A 15871-nucleotide genomic window follows, 5' to 3' on the forward strand; every position below is an offset into this window, starting at 1 on the left:
CTGGTTTGAAACCAATGTTGGCAGTTCTTAGCTAATGTCCAAAGGCGATGTTTTGAAAAGGAGACTTTAAAGACGAGCAATGTCAGCATCTTAGGCTCCAAACCCCAAAGAATTTCCACAGTGGCTGGACTTGTCTTTCCCTCTGACTCATTGTCTCACTCTCACTTACCCAAATTTCTCCTTCCTAGGCATCCCTTCTAACTCCAAACATTGATTAATGTTTCTAAATAACATGTTTTGCTTTGCTATTTTTATGCACTTTGCAAGCTGCCGATCAAGTGATCTTATGTCTTCGTTTTTGAGCCCATTGATGCAAAAGACAACAAAATCGCCGGAACAATAATGGACTTTTGTCATTCGGCCATGCAAGAGCAACCATTTTATTAAAAATTTTAAATTATTATATATTTTAATTTTTTGTATTTATTAATAATAATATAATTGTATCCTTTAAAATTTTATAAATTGAACTTTCTTTGATATAAAATCTATGTCGGTGTCATATGAAGCAAAGCTATTCTTGATATTGTAGATCAACTGAGTTTCAAATGCCAAATCCCGCCTTCCTACTTTCCCTTTTGCCCCACCCGCACTCACCTCACATTCAAATTTTGCTCCTTTTTGAGGGCCCTTTTGATTTTATTTCCTTTTTGTAGAGTTGTGAAAAGCTAAAGTTACTCGAACAAAAACCCATAATTCGTTCTGTGTTGTGTTCTTTTTCTCCTTTCAATCTTCTCTTTCCCTAGTTGTTCACTTCACTTTTAAACAACATGAAGTTGTTATCTTCGTCTCCTTCCATTTCTTCTTCTTCTTCAACTGCTTCTTTTGATCCAAAACTGTGCACTCCGAAAAGTGCAACCACTGGTTGCCTTTCAGGGATCTTACGTAGAATTCTTTGCTCCAGGACTCTCCCCACGCACCCTTCTGATCACAGTCACACTACTGAGGAGGCTAATTCAGTAGCTAGTTTGAACAAACAAGAACAGTTGGATGATGCTTCTTCCAAGGTCACTCCAGGGATTGTTGCGAGGCTAATGGGGTTGGATTCCTTGCCTGAAACAAGCTTGCTTCAGTCACAATTACATCCGAATTCGATTACGAGAAGCAGGTCGATGAATTCAGCGGGTTACAAGCAAGACAGTGATTCAATCCATGGGAAGCATAGACGAGTGAACTCCACATTGTCTTTCAGAGATATTCCTACATACTTTGAGCTGGAAAATGAAGAGTTTTTTGTTCTCAGCTTTGAGAAGAGAAGTGAAAGGAAAGAACAGAGATCCAAGGAAGGGACAAGCAAAGGAGGCAGTGGAGAATTGAAGCAAAGGAAAGAAAACAAGGAAAATCGAGGCGGGAAAGTTCCTGAGAAAAAGATAAAAGAAGACGATGAACAAGCTAGCCAAAGGGTTTTGGATGTGCTGTATGAGGAAAAGATGAACAGAAGAATCGTTGAGATGCCTAACCAGGAAATGGCCAAATGCAGGGAAGCCAACGATTTGTGCTTGGAGAAGAAAGTACCAGTGCCTGATGGAATGAAACTGAAGAAGAAAAAGAAGAAAATACATCACCCTGGGACTCCAAATGTAGAGCCTGAATGCAGCTCAGAAGATTCAAGCCCGGTTTCTGTTCTGGTTTTTGATCAATTCATCAAAGATCACGATGTTCCTACATCAGGTTGGTCCTACTCGATTCTGTATACCTATACATGTATTTGATTCTGTTCGTGTTCCTTTGTTAAACTGAATTTGTATTGCTTGTAACAGAGGAAGATTCAAAAGCAGCACAAGGATTAAACCCAAGAAGGAAATTATCACCAGACCTGGAAAATTTTGAATGCAAGCCTCCTTGTAATGATGGTAATTTGATGGAAGATGGTGGATGGGAAAACAAAATTGAAGTGAAAAATTTGGAGTCAGTGAGAAAAGATTGCCACGGTGATAGAAACTTGCAAGGTTGGGATGCAATTTGCAGGGTGATTGAAGCAGAGGTAACCAAATCAAGTTGGTTATGCTCCAAGTCCAACAATGAAGAACTAGAAGATATTACTGCAGACTTTGGATCAAAAATTTTAGACCAATTGTTTGATGAGCTTGTCATTCAATTTTCCCTCGTGGAATCTGAAGTCTGAACCTGTGAAAGTACAGTAGTGATAATGTAAAGTCTTACAACTGCAAAATTTTATGGTCAAAGATATACAGCATGCTTAGTACCTATTTTCAAAGCTTTCTGTGAAGTCTTGCTTCAGTTTCTCAACTAAACGTAGTTCGAATCTAAATTCCTTGACATGAAATACGTGACTGACAGCAAAATAAAACCCATTAGAAATTTGCTGGAAGAAATTGTGCATGACAATTAATACTATTAATTAAGAAGTTGGTCAAAATCCTTGAACTAGACTTTGAGAACGGATAAAGTAATAGTACTTATTAGTAACCAGCAATTTAATTACAAATTAATCAATGCGATTAAGAAATGCACACCATGATTAAATAATCGCATTGCAGCCAGAGGCGGCCGCAGGAGTCAAGGATTGACCTGTTCTGTAGTGGAATCTGATATATAATATTAACAATACATCCTTTTATAATGCGGTTTCAGGATCTGCAAGAAACCTTGCGTTTTTCTTTGAAATAAGAAACGAATTATCTTAATGGATTTTTTTATAAAATCTAAATTTCAAATCCGAATATCTATAACCCATTTGTTCGAAATAGCTGTTGTTCATACTCCTAGGCTTGTAGTACCCGTTCCACGACCAAGATTACCCAATACACAAGTAGGAGTGCCTTCTTTTTTGTTAGTACACAAACAATTACACCCACTTTGGATCATGTAATATGCTAACCCACTTCTTGAATGCCAAAAAGTAAGATTTCACATTTCAAAAAGTCTGATAGCTGAATGACATTGTAAAGATAGAATTATTACAGTGGGGGAATCAGAACAAAATATCCATTTATTATGTTGGTAAAGAACTGGAACTCTTCAAGTTAATGGTATTTTAATAAAGCAGAAGCTGGATGACATCAGTTTTTTGGTTCTGCATTATGATTCAACACTATCAAAACATGGAACAGGACAAGCAAGTTTTAGCAGAAAAATAGATATAGTAATTGAATAATGCTTTAGATTTTTTGGTACATAAAATGTGAACAAGAACAAGCTCCCCACCATCTTAGAATATACTTGAATAAAGGATCAGTGCACTTGCTTCCATTTGCAGATTGAAATGAATGTAACCCTGAAACTTGTCTAGTTCAGGAGTTGAACCCTGGCCTAACTCTACCCTTCGGCTTCGGGGACGAAATACAGACCCATACCAAGAAGCGAACCAATTTTTTGTGACTAAAAAGAATAGCAGATAATTATTCTTGAGAACCTAAGAGCAGTTACCTTTTGTTCTCTGCTCACCTTGTATTCTCTCCTGCTCCATTTCATTCCAATTATAAACGCTGAATATTGATAAAAATTCAAGAAATATGAAAGGTTAACTTGGGAGATAAGGTTAACTTAGGCCACCATCTGTTTCTGCTCCATGTACAACTGCTCCATCCAGGCAGGGAGCATTTCAGTACCTCCGTTGTTATGATGACACTGCTGCTCGTCGTCAAAACTTAATTGCCCGGCAGGAGGGTCCACTACCAAAGACTGCACCCAAGACACATCAGGAGTTGAGGATATAGAGCGCGCTGCGTTTCCCAATTTTCTGTCATTGCTTCGGAAACCGAAGGAAGCGGATTTTCTTAGTTTATTTAGCTCTCCTCCTTGTATGCCCCAGTCCAGTATGCCATCGGGGGAGCCCCAATCTGATAGGTTCGAGGGCATTGCACTTACTGAAGAAGCCGGTGAAGAAAACCCTGAACGACAATTTACAGCAGTGCACTCGACAAAGCTCTGGCTCCGCTTTGCAAAGGCAGCTGACCTTGAACTTAAAACTGCACCCGCAGATGGATCAATCCCAAAGAATGGAGATGCCCTCACAGGAGAGGATGGTAGATTTGTAGGGTAGCTTGCGCAGAGCTGTTGGTTAATATTCTGGCGCGCATAAACTCCAGTGGGAGATTGCAGCTGAGATGCTGCAGCATCAAGGGATCCAAAAATATCTTCAAGGTTAGTCGGCTTCACCCCTCCAAACCTGTTCAGTTCACCAGTTCTATCACCAGAGGCAGAAAATGTTGTAGAATTGCTCCAGCACGTTGGGGAGGAAAGGCCAGACATCTCATCAATTACCTGCTGCTGCTGGAGGTGACGATGACTTTCCATCCCCAACAGTTCCATGTCGAAATCCATATACCGAGCACTAATTGCAGTTCTCAGCCTACTACCAGGAAGCTGCAAGGTAGGAGGCATGATGTTGGACTGATTTGGCCACATCGATCCTCCCATAAGAGAAGAGGTACCAGTAGGGGTCAAGGGTGGAGTTGGTGTTGGAGGTATCATAACAGATGGGGAGCCGAGTGCAAGTGGGCTCATGGGACGCATGTCTAAGGAGGAACCAGTTACCGAGTATGATCTCGGGGAAGGCACTCCTGAACCTGTTGAAGCATACAAGGGACGAAGCTCTTCAGGCTTGTGAGCAAAGAAACAGACCCTCCTGGTACAGTTAGTCTCATCCTTGCATAAACGAGTTCGATATTGGGCAGGATGAAGCCAGCACTCGAAAATACCATGAGCATACTCGCAGTTATCACCTTGCCTACAGGATCCCTTCCGAAATTCAGGGCAAGGGACACAGCTATAGTGATATTTCCTAGGATCACGCCTCCTCGCATTCTCCCCGGGATGAATAAAGGGGCATTCGGTCCAATCATGGGAGTACGCCCTCGAACAAGGTTTGACCTTGAAGGTATACATCCTAAACTCATCTGTGCCGTATATCCCGTTCTTAATGTCCGGAAGAGTAATATCAACGGGATACTCTTTCTTCTCAGTCCCATCTTTCGAAGCCCGGGGCATAGTATTCTCCTGCTCCTCTATCCCTCCCATTTCATTTCCTAACTGAGCAGGCAAGCTGTCCATCTCACCAACACTACCACTTCCTTTAAACAAAGACTCCAGCATCTTCTTCCTCAAGCCGAAAGCCGAGTTACAAAACGAAGCAATCAAATCACGTGGCCGGTTTCCGTTAGCATCGAGAGAATCAGTATCAGCAGAAGCATCAAGCAAGGTCTTGACAACCTCAGTTGAATCAAAGGAACCACCAGCAGCAGTACAGTGGAGAGCCGTGGCCCCATCCGAACCACATACCCTGTTAACATCAACACGTCCACTTTCAATGATATAATTCACCACATCCTTGCTCCCAAACAAGGAAGCAATCAAAAGAGGTGTCCTTTCTTCAAACCCCATCTTCTTAGAACCCAACCGCCTTCCGTACCACAAGCTTGGCTCATCAATATCACGACCCTCTTCTTCAACAGCAGTTTTAAAGGCGATCAAATCATTTGAAGCCGACAACTCCAGCAAAACCGATAACTTTTGAGGAACCCCATCTTCTTCACGAGATTCGCCCTCCATGATTAAACCACTTTGAGTTGGCTTCCTCTTTGGACCACTGCACATGGAAATTCCTCTTCTTCTCTGCAAAACCGAAAATTGACTTAAAAACAAGACAGAGAGAAAGAGAAAGAAGGCCGAAATCCCCCAGTCACAGTTTATGAAATCAACCAAAGACATCATAAATTTTTCCTAAAAGCAATCAACTTTTATATATAAGGATCTGATCATCAAACACCACAACCATCAACTACATAACAAAAGAACTTATCCGAGAATTAAAAAAAATCAAGACAAAGTTAAAAAAAAAAAACATAAAGCCAGTTACAAACACTTGATCAAAAATTAACGCACATATAAAAACACTCCAGTATAATCTCCAAACATGGTGTACTAACACACGAAAAACCAATAAAAACACTTCAAAGTTCATTCTTTATCACATGTTTTCTCACCAAGAAAACAGAGCGAGCATGAACATAAAGGCAAACAAAGAGAGATGGAGAAAAACATACCTTGAAACACAATTTTGAGAACAGGAACGAAACCCAGAATGCCTCTTTAAGGAACAAGAGGAAAAAAAAGCACCTCTGTGTTTTTAACTTGAAGGTTCAAACCGGGTTTAAAAAAGAGAAAAAGGGTGAGAGAAAGCGAGAAATTAAATAATAATAAAAAAGACAGAATTTTATTTTCATCTCAACCTTAAACTACATAATAAATTCAAAAAATTAATTAAAAATGAGATATAATAATCTTTAACAACCTTATGGAACTAAAGTTTTCAAAATTTAGACATTTCTTCATTTCTTAAATAGTTTAAAAAAATTCTTATAATAATATTAGTAAAAAATAACGAGCCTCGTCCCTCTAAATTCAAATCCAAATGCACATGAAATTGGAAATTAAACTCAAATTTCCTCTTTTTCTTATTATATCTTTGAGGGTAATGTTTACCTGAGGAGGGGTCCACGGAGGGAGCGCTCACTTGTTTGGATTTTTTATTTTTAGTGTGGAAACGGCCACCCAATTTTGAAGAATCCAAATTCGTCACGATTTCCGCATTCTTTTGGCCCAAATATATGACGTGGACTTACCTGCACCGTCAGCAAGGTTATTTTAAAGTCCTACTCGAAAGTGGTTTCTGATAAATTTAACCGACTGTGACTTTCTTAATTAACTGGCGAATGGGTTCCAGGGACGGAAGGCGTACGGCGTGGATCTTACTTGTCTGTCAACATGTGGGCTGTGACAAAATTATTTGATACAGTTTTAAGGTGCAAAATTAGGAAAATATAGTTAAAAGAAAAAAAATGAGTTATGTACATTAAATAATTTTTTTAATAATTATAGGTTAAGTGAGATTAATATTGTAGTTGAAAAAAATGGTGTGTATTAGAACTGATTAGGGTTTATTTGGGGATATAAGATATATTTTACAATGGCTCCAAAATTGCCGTGCAGTCATGATAACATACATATCCTAAAAGTCATTATTTTTTTAGACGAGTGTTTTCTCGACTGATTTAGCCCAATAAAGATAACGAATTTTTTATTTAATTCATTAGAGTAAGTTAAAATTTATTTTAGGATCTACGGTATTTTTTATAGTATTATTGGAAATCGTCACGTTAATATGAAGAGTTTAAATAAAAATATTTTTTTATTCGAATTCGTCACGTCGATATGATGAGTTTAAATAAAAATATTTTTTTATTCGAACTCGTCACGCTGAGGTGACGAGTTTGAATAGAATATAATGTTTTATTAAAATCTATCGAGGTAAAATTTTAGAATAATTTTTTTTTATTAGAACTCGTAACCTCGGCGTGACGAGTTCCGTGTCACTGTAGAAAAGATTATATATCCTAAAATAAATATTGACTTGCCCTTATGAGCTAAATAAAAAACTCATATACCTTACTGGGCTAATTTTGCCGTGCTTTCCCACCCTCAATTTTGGGCTGAAATAAAAAAAATTGAAAACTTTGCAGCCATAATGAGAAAAAAATGAAAAAACTGGGGCTGAAATGTAAAAATATTATTGCATTTTTTGTGCAAAAAGAAAATATATATATATATATATATGTATTGTACTTGTCAAAAATATATATTTGCACAAGCATGAGTTAAGTGACAACGCACGGGTATGGACCGTGCATTCAATCTGAATAAATCTATATTTAAAATATTATATTTAAACACTTAAAAAATATCTAAATAATAACTAAAATTGTTAATTTTGAGTCAATTACAAGTCCTAAACTTTGGTAAGACTCGTGTCAGTATAACAATTAAATGAATTTTGGATATTGTGAACATATAGTTTTCAACATGCAACAATCAACAGAGAAATCTACGTATCCAAATTTTTTTTTGTGCATATTGACATGGGTCAAACAAAATAATCATATTTTAATTTGATTCATAAATATTTTAACTAAAAATCAAGAAAATTAGATTTTATTAAGTACCTAATAAGAATACATGTATAATACAATCTTATTAAATGAAAATATAAAACAATTTTCATGGTTCAAGCTCCATTTTTGGAGATAAAGTCTTTAATTTTAAATTTCAAATATCAATAATTGAAGAGTCTCTGTAGGGGTAATCAGATGGAATCCAAGGGCTCTGGTTTTTTAGGAGGAATTTGACTAGTAAATATGAAATGAATAAGTAGAGCCAAGGGAGAAAATTTCATGGAGTGCTGCAATTAAAGGACACCCTACCTCTATCACCAATATTGTATATATAATAATAATTTAAAAGGCTACGAAGAATGGATGTCCCATTTAATATAGTAGGGCAAAGTGGAAAATGCCTTTATCATTTAAGGAGTGAGTGCATTGATATCAATTTTTGAAAATTTTAGGGTCCTTTTTTGTCCTGTTTATATTTTTTGCTTTTTTTCTCTACAGAAAATGGTTCTCATTTTTAATTTTTCGGAAACTGAAAAATATATTTCATTAATAAAAATGAAAACTTGAATTCAAAAATAAAAATATATTGATATCTAATTTTTAAAATAAAAAAATAAATAGTTATTAAATAATTAAATTAATCTATAATTATTAAATAAATTTAACATGTGAGTTATGCAAATATAAAACAATAAAGTTGATAAAAAAATTCATAACACAAAATCTTTCTTTTATGGTATAACCATCGTCTCTGATTTATTAATCGACTAATCCGAATTAGGTACCGTATGGGTGAGTGCGACCCTCCCAACCCTATTTACACAAAAAAATATTTTAGTTTATATTGAAAATATAATGTTTATGCATATTGGAAATTAATTAAATTTTAAATAAATAAACAAGAAATATTGTTGTATGCAAGAGCACACAAAAGTGTCATTAAAATAAATAAAAAATATGTTTTATGAGGAAAATAAAAAACATGTCTAGTGGTAATTGAGTCTATCAAACTTTGGGGAGAAGAACTAGTGCAGATACAAAACGTTTTTTACACTCAATGTGACCCTTAAACCGAGAAAAAAATCGATCTAACTCTTTGACCAATAGAATCAAACATTGACAGTTATGACACTTACATGACAATATGCAATATTTATGTTACAGTTCACGATATTATTATAGACTTATAGTAGTACACTATAGACGATTATGTAATAGATGAGCTTAATTGCTTAATTTAACTAAATTTAAGGGCATAATTGATATTTTAGAAAGCTTGAGGACTTATTTAATATTTTAAGAAAAATAATAAATTATTTAATTTTAAAATATAAAATACAAATAAAATTATTAAAATAATCAATACATTAAATAAAAAAATATTTAAAAAAATTAGTTTAAGGACCACATTAAGTGCAAAAAAAGTTCATTGACCATATTAATTTTTTGCAAAAATTTGAGGGTTTCTCATTAAATTAAAAAATTGTTAAAAGGACTTGAACTCATGTAAGCTAAGTTAAAAATTTATGTCCCATATTTTTATTTTCTAAAATTTCAAAATAATTTTAAGAAAACAGTGAAAACATCCATTTTTTATGTTTTCATATTTTTCATTTATTTTTATCTTTATTTTTTAGAAATCATTTTTTAATTTTATAACCGAACATGTTTTCTTTAATGTTTTCTATTTTCTAAAAAAAATAAAATTGAATAGTCTATACTTTTTAAAAAATTATCATTAAATTTCACAATTGCTTTTATATTGATTAGTAATCTTCAAACATACAGTCAAATTCCGCCACTGAATGTAAGAGTTGTTTATTAGTGACGACATCCTTGAAAGATGGATGATGATTGGAATTTGTTTGGGCTCTTTAAATTATTTTGTATTTTATATTTCTTCAATGAATTTGTTATAGAAAGAAGCTTAATGAATTTGTATTATAATTTCGAATGAATTTGTTATGAAAGGACGTTGCAGTTTCCATTTTCCAGCACCAAAAAAGCCAAAAGCAATCCAAGGAAAAGGTAAAGTCAGAATTGGCCTACAAAAGAAAAGAAAAAAACTGGCAATGTATTATAGAGGGAGGAGTGGACCACCGCCCATCCCCTCTGCCATATTTTATTTCCTGTAGAAGACTATGCCTTGTGGAAAAGATGATGTTGTAATTTTTAATTATTAGACTAAGCGGCTAATTGAGCGACTTTGTTGCTTCCGGTCATCATCACATCAAAAAGTAGGCTTTTTGTTTATTCATCTACATTTTATGAACTAAACTTGTGTCTTTTTTTCTCTCATTTCATCATTGTTAATTCGAGCCCACAATAACAAGCAAGCATGATATAAGATGCATTGGGCTGGAAAATAATTGGAGCTTTAACTTAAGGCAGGCACAGCCTTTGGACAAGGTGAACGTTATACATTCTTCGGCTTCGATTTTATACAACACAAAAATAGAATGCTCGACATACATACTACAAGGCTTCTAGATAAACTTGGAAGCTACATCATGCATTTAATTACATGGTCAAAAAGAGAAAGATCAGTTCATATTAATTTTTGCAGGCAAACGTATTCCAGGAGCTTCTTCCTTCACAAAATCACCTTCACATGCAACCAGTTTCACAATAGATTGAGGAGTGAGATTGTACTGTTGCCCAACCTCAGCCAAGCTTCCTCCAACCACTTTTGAAACCCAATCTTCTAAAGCTCCCTTCTTGTCTGAAAACCAGGCAGCAGCAAGTATTTGCGCCATTACTTCTTCATTAATCTCCACCGCAATCTCGGTTCCAACCGTCTTTTGACATATGGAGCTAATTTCCTCCAAAATTTTATTGGCAAGTCCATCGAAATCGAATGGCTTGAAATGTATCTTCTTATACACTTGGCTAAAGAATTCTTCCAACCAACTTTCTGAGCTTTCAGACAGTGACTCACTTCTTGACTGCCCTAAACCAGTGTCGTCATCATCTGCCTCCTCCACAGGAAAATTTAAGTCCAGATAAGATCTAGGCACTTTATGTTCCCGTTCTTCTGCGTCTGCTTTTTCTACCTCGAATAATTCAGCAGTGTAGATCACCTTTCTCTTATTGGCAGATATAGAAGTGGAAGCTTCTTTTATTGTTTTAACCCTGACGCCTGTATCGTTGCTTTTGTATGCATCATCAGAAACAGAGCCAACGAGGATCTGCATTTGCCAGTTTTTGGCTCCAAGTACTCTTTCCTCGGGGAATTTCATGTCTTTCTTCTCACATATAACGTTTCTATGACCTTTTGTGATGGCTAATGTTGTTATAAGAACCATATTGTTGATGCTTATTTCTCTTCCACACGAATCCAGAAATTTACCGGTTCTAATAGCCATGTCCAAACTATGTTGAACACCATAATCAGCCTTGTCAACATTCTCAAAGAAGACAACAGAATGGGGTTTCTTTCTTAGCTCCTCGGCAATCAAGTCCGACATTGTTTTCCCTCTAGACATCACATCATAACCATTCAACTCTCTGCATTCAAAGATTGTGTTTGAATGGCCAACTTTGTGTTGCGAGCTCAAATCCACAGAAACTAAGCATTCCTGGCTGCCAAATAGTACCTCAGCAAGGGCTGAAGCAATTCTTTTTTTTCCGACTCTGTCTGGCCCAAGGAAAGTAAGCCAATTATCCCCTTTACAATTCATGCCACGAGAACTTTGATTCCTATGCCTTAATTGGGATACAGCTTGGCTGACAGAATTGACAGCTTCATCTTGCCAGCCAACTTTTTCAGCAAGAGCTTTCCTAATGGACTTGTAATCTCCCAGATCAAACTGCTCTCCTGTTTTAGGACCGGAGCATGACAAAGATTGGTCAAACTGATATGAAGTAGTCTCACTATTTGCATCAAATTCAGCAGACACAAAACCTGAGAAGTGCTGAAGATGTTCTTTGTGATTTAGCCATTTAGTGGCATTTGATTCCTGATTGATTGATGCATATATTGATCCCAACTTTAAATCTGTGGTTACCAGAGGAACAAATGAAGATGGTGTGAGTCCAGAACAAGAGCTCAGACTTTGCTGAGGGTGATGGAACCAGGGCACACCGTTGTCAGTTTGCTGAGCTAAGCTTGGGACATCCACATGTAATCCGGAGTGAAAATTCATATTCCTACCTTCCAAAGTACATGATATTGATGCAGTACTTTTTGGTAGAAAAGATTTTTGCATGTGAACTTGTCTGCAGGGACTTTGATTGGGAAATAGACTTTCATTGATAGACGGGTCATCGCCACTTCTTTGCTTCTTGTCTGGAACACGAGATATGTAGGGGTTAAAACCAATTTGGGGAACGTCGGAGTGTGGTGGAGACATTGGCAAATATCATTCCATTTTTCCTGCAACCCCAAAACGTTAGCACTCAACATGGATTCACCAGCATTGGTCTGCACTGAAAAATGACACATTCTTAAAATACAATTATAATTTTATCAATGAAATACAACATATGACCAATGCTAACTGCAAACTCACTTTTGCCGCATCCTCTCCTCTTGTATCAACAGCTGCCATCGGTAACCAAGAAGGCAAGTTCCCTGAATACTGATCAGCCGCTGAAACTGTCGACCCTGCCTTCAGAACCGCATCAACTTCTTGTTCATACTTCTCATTGCAAAGGTTACATCGAGGAACAGATTGGTTTCTTCCACTTAAAGGACTCCTCAAATCTGATGGTGTAGGAAATAAGCCACCAAATGGAACAAATGACCTCAACAAGCTGTAAGAATATCATGAGCGTGGAACTGTGAGATCCAATAAGGGGAAAACTGCTAAAAGATCAAGTGCACAGGCAGTATATTGACACCTATGTTTTTTCCACTTCGGATAAATGAGAATTTCATTCATCCAATACGAAGCAGAACATAAATACAGTTTCTCCATTTCTTCAACTGATACCTGAAACTCCACGTTAAAAGCCCATAAAACATCCACCTGATACTTTGAATCTAATTGGCTCAAATATTTATTTTTGATAGCCTTTCTCTTAAAAGGTGCTACTACTTTATTAGTATTGCAAAAGACAAGAACATGAGACATTAAACCCTTTCTAACAGGTAGAAGTACATTACAATTATTTTATTGAATGCATGTACTCACGGGAATCACAAGAATATCACATGGGTAAAAGCAGCTGACAGGATAAGTTTTTTAATAACAAAAACATAGTCTCAAATCCATGTAAAAGACACTCGAAGCAAAATAAAATACCCACCTGGATTTGGGATAATCCCCGTGGAAATAACTCTTGGAAGAAGTAATAGGCAACAACTGCAAATCCCAATCTTTTTCTATATTGGGGAACTTATCAGAAAACTTGGTATATATTTCAACACTATCTACAGCTCCAATCAACCATAGTGTCCTTCTATAAACTTTCATTAAACCAGTTAATTTCAGAACCAAAGAACTAAAAAAATCACCTAAGACCTCATCTAAAATCAACCCTTTTAAGTCCCCAAAATGTAAAACCACTCCCCGTCCAGAACCATTACCCTTCTCCAAGATAGCTTCCACTTCTTTCAACTTTAACTCCGATTTTTCCTCATTTCCATCGTTAACAAACTCATGAATCTCCTTTTCAATCGATATCAAAATTAATCCAGCCAGATCACCATCCAAGATGCCAGATTTCCCCTTTTTTAAACTCTCTGTAAATGCCCTCAAAGCTTCCATAGCACAAACCCCAACAAGCAATGGACTTTTCCCGCTCTTTTTAGCCATGACTTCACTGATTCTCTTACAATTCTCATCAACCCCATCTTGCCCGGGTAACAGCAAGTTATACCCGACCCGACGAGAAACTGAATCTGCTAAGTTACAGAGAAATATAGGCGGGCAATGGGCACGCGAAAACCGAGAAGAAACTTGAGTTAGCGGAGGGCGAACTATTGCTAACTTTATGTCACAGCTACGAAACCCCGCTTCCCCGAAAACTCGACTAACAATCGGATCATCGAGAATCGATAAAATTAAGTATTTAAGCTCAACCTTCAGCGTTTGGGAGAGACCGGTGGCGTTATTATTATTGCTACTATGTAACTGTTGTAAACGGTAACTTTCTGGATTCCGCCGTTGACTGGCTTGCGACCTTTTGATTGCCGCCATCAGTGAGTTGGAGATCGGAGGGTCCTCGGCAGACTTCGATGAAAGTAAACGGTCGAGCGAAACTCCGACGCAAAGCTCCAACGCGCGGAACTGAAGTCGGGACGGGTACGCGCTGCTACGTGCTCGTGTACATGCGTCTCGGAGAGTGGATGAAGGTAAGGAAAGCAGCGCCGACACCGCATGGAGTGATGTCGTTTGTGCATGGCTCCTTCGACGAGCTACGTCCACGGCCTCGTCTAAAGAACGTGCCGCTTCTTCCGTCAAGAATTGCCGAGCTGCGTTTACCGACGTCGGCATCGCCGGCCAGCAAAAAGAAACTACACGAAGATAGAAAAATAATAGTTTAAAAAACCCCTAAACCAGACCCCATATCGAATGCAAAGACTAAAAAACAAATGAAATTTACACGTGAAAAAATTAGGCAATAAACTACGAGTCACTGCTTTGCTAATATCAAAATTAATGAAAACGAACTAAAGTAAATATAAACCGAGATTTTAATTTCCTACATAAATAAGACAATATTCAAAAGCTTTAAAAAATAATACCTTTATTGAAGGGTTCAAAGGGTCCTCACATGCCCAGCTAAAAAAACTATATTAAAAAGAAGAAGACATGGGGTTAGTGGTAGAAACACAAAACAAAAATATCTTTGATAATATCAGAAATGGAGTCCTTTTCCAAAAACGCAAGAGAATTTTCTCCGAATCAGAAGGAAATAGTGTAGAGAGGGGGAGACCTCAGGTTTTAATTCGAGTTGTTTTAGTGAGAGGCGGAAGAAAAGGGATGAGATGCCGCTGGAAACAGCGACGGCTATAGAAAAATGGATGGGATAATGAACGATTCCGGGATTTTAGCAGACGATTGAAGGAAAAAAAAAGGAGAAAATAAAAACAAGGATGAAAGAGGGTGAATAGGAAAGAAAGGGGTGAGTTAAGGAGAGAAGCCGATGAAGATGGAGGGCAACAAAAGGGTATAAATGATTACTCCTATTTCATTTGGACTTTAAACAAGTTTTAGACTTTGTAGCTAATGAACATTCATTTTTTACATAGCAACAACCAATAATTATTGTGTGTCCATAAGTCAGATTTGTAATTAACCCGATATATCTTTTGCAGAGAGTGTTTACTTCAAAAACTTTTTGAAATAATTAATGGCGGAAGCGTGGAACTTAGAATGAAGGAAGAGAAGAAGAGAAACGAAAGAAAGCGCTTTTGTTGGTTTAGTGTGTTTTTTGTGGGGTGAGAGTGAGTGGGGTCATGTCAGCGGAAATGGAACAGACAGATGGTGAGCATAGATTCTTCATCGCTCAAGAGAAATATATTCCGGTGAATTTCCTAAAAAAATACATTTATAATCATTTATTCTATGTCAGATATCATTTAGATTTTATTTTTGATTTAACATTCTATGCAAGAAGGTGCAGTCCTTGTACCGTAAGGGTAAGGTGTGGCTTTACACCGCGTCTTATGCTGACATGACAACACGTTGGATAAAATACGGTGTAGGAGTCACGTCTTCTGCCACATAGGTGTATAGCGTGGTGCATGAGCCACGCCTTTATTTTGATTCTGACACGCGTCAAAAAGGCGCGGTGCAAGTGTCACGCCTTTACTTTAATTTCAAACCGTTCACACCTCTTTCTCACCTCTATAAATATCTTTATTCTCAATAATTTTCATCACACCAAATCCTCTCAACTTCTCTCAAATCCTCTCAACTTAAGGTATATTTTATTTTATTTTACATTTTATTAATATTTTATTTAATTATTTAATTATTTTAATATTTTTTTACAGTTATAAAATGAAA

The 15871-nt window shown here is 36.7% G+C and overlaps 2 protein-coding genes and 1 pseudogene across 2 annotated transcripts; 1 reads left to right on the plus strand and 2 right to left on the minus strand.

The window, feature by feature from the left end:
- Positions 1 to 713: 713 nt before the first annotated feature.
- Positions 714 to 2125, plus strand: LOC120210693. The gene is made up of 2 exons (XM_039209397.1): positions 714 to 1671; positions 1761 to 2125. Exons 1-2 carry the CDS (start codon positions 771 to 773, stop codon positions 2123 to 2125), a joined length of 1266 nt encoding a protein of 421 aa, XP_039065328.1. The 5' UTR covers positions 714 to 770.
- Positions 2126 to 3086: 961 nt separating this feature from the next.
- On the minus strand, positions 3087 to 6100 carry LOC120212133 (zinc finger CCCH domain-containing protein 66-like). The gene is made up of 2 exons (XM_039210550.1): positions 6010 to 6100; positions 3087 to 5579 (listed from the first exon to the last, which is right to left on the minus strand). The coding sequence occupies exon 2, from the start codon at positions 5557 to 5559 to the stop codon at positions 3508 to 3510; it is 2052 nt and encodes a 683-aa protein (XP_039066481.1). The 5' UTR covers positions 5560 to 5579; positions 6010 to 6100; the 3' UTR covers positions 3087 to 3507.
- A 4313-nt stretch (positions 6101 to 10413) lies between these two features.
- Positions 10414 to 14996, minus strand: LOC120212141 (annotated as a pseudogene).
- Positions 14997 to 15871: the final 875 nt, after the last annotated feature.

Source organism: Hibiscus syriacus, unplaced genomic scaffold, assembly GCF_006381635.1.
Source record: "Hibiscus syriacus cultivar Baekdansim isolate YM2019G1 unplaced genomic scaffold, ASM638163v2 tig00000715_pilon, whole genome shotgun sequence".
NCBI lineage: Eukaryota > Viridiplantae > Streptophyta > Magnoliopsida > Malvales > Malvaceae > Hibiscus > Hibiscus syriacus.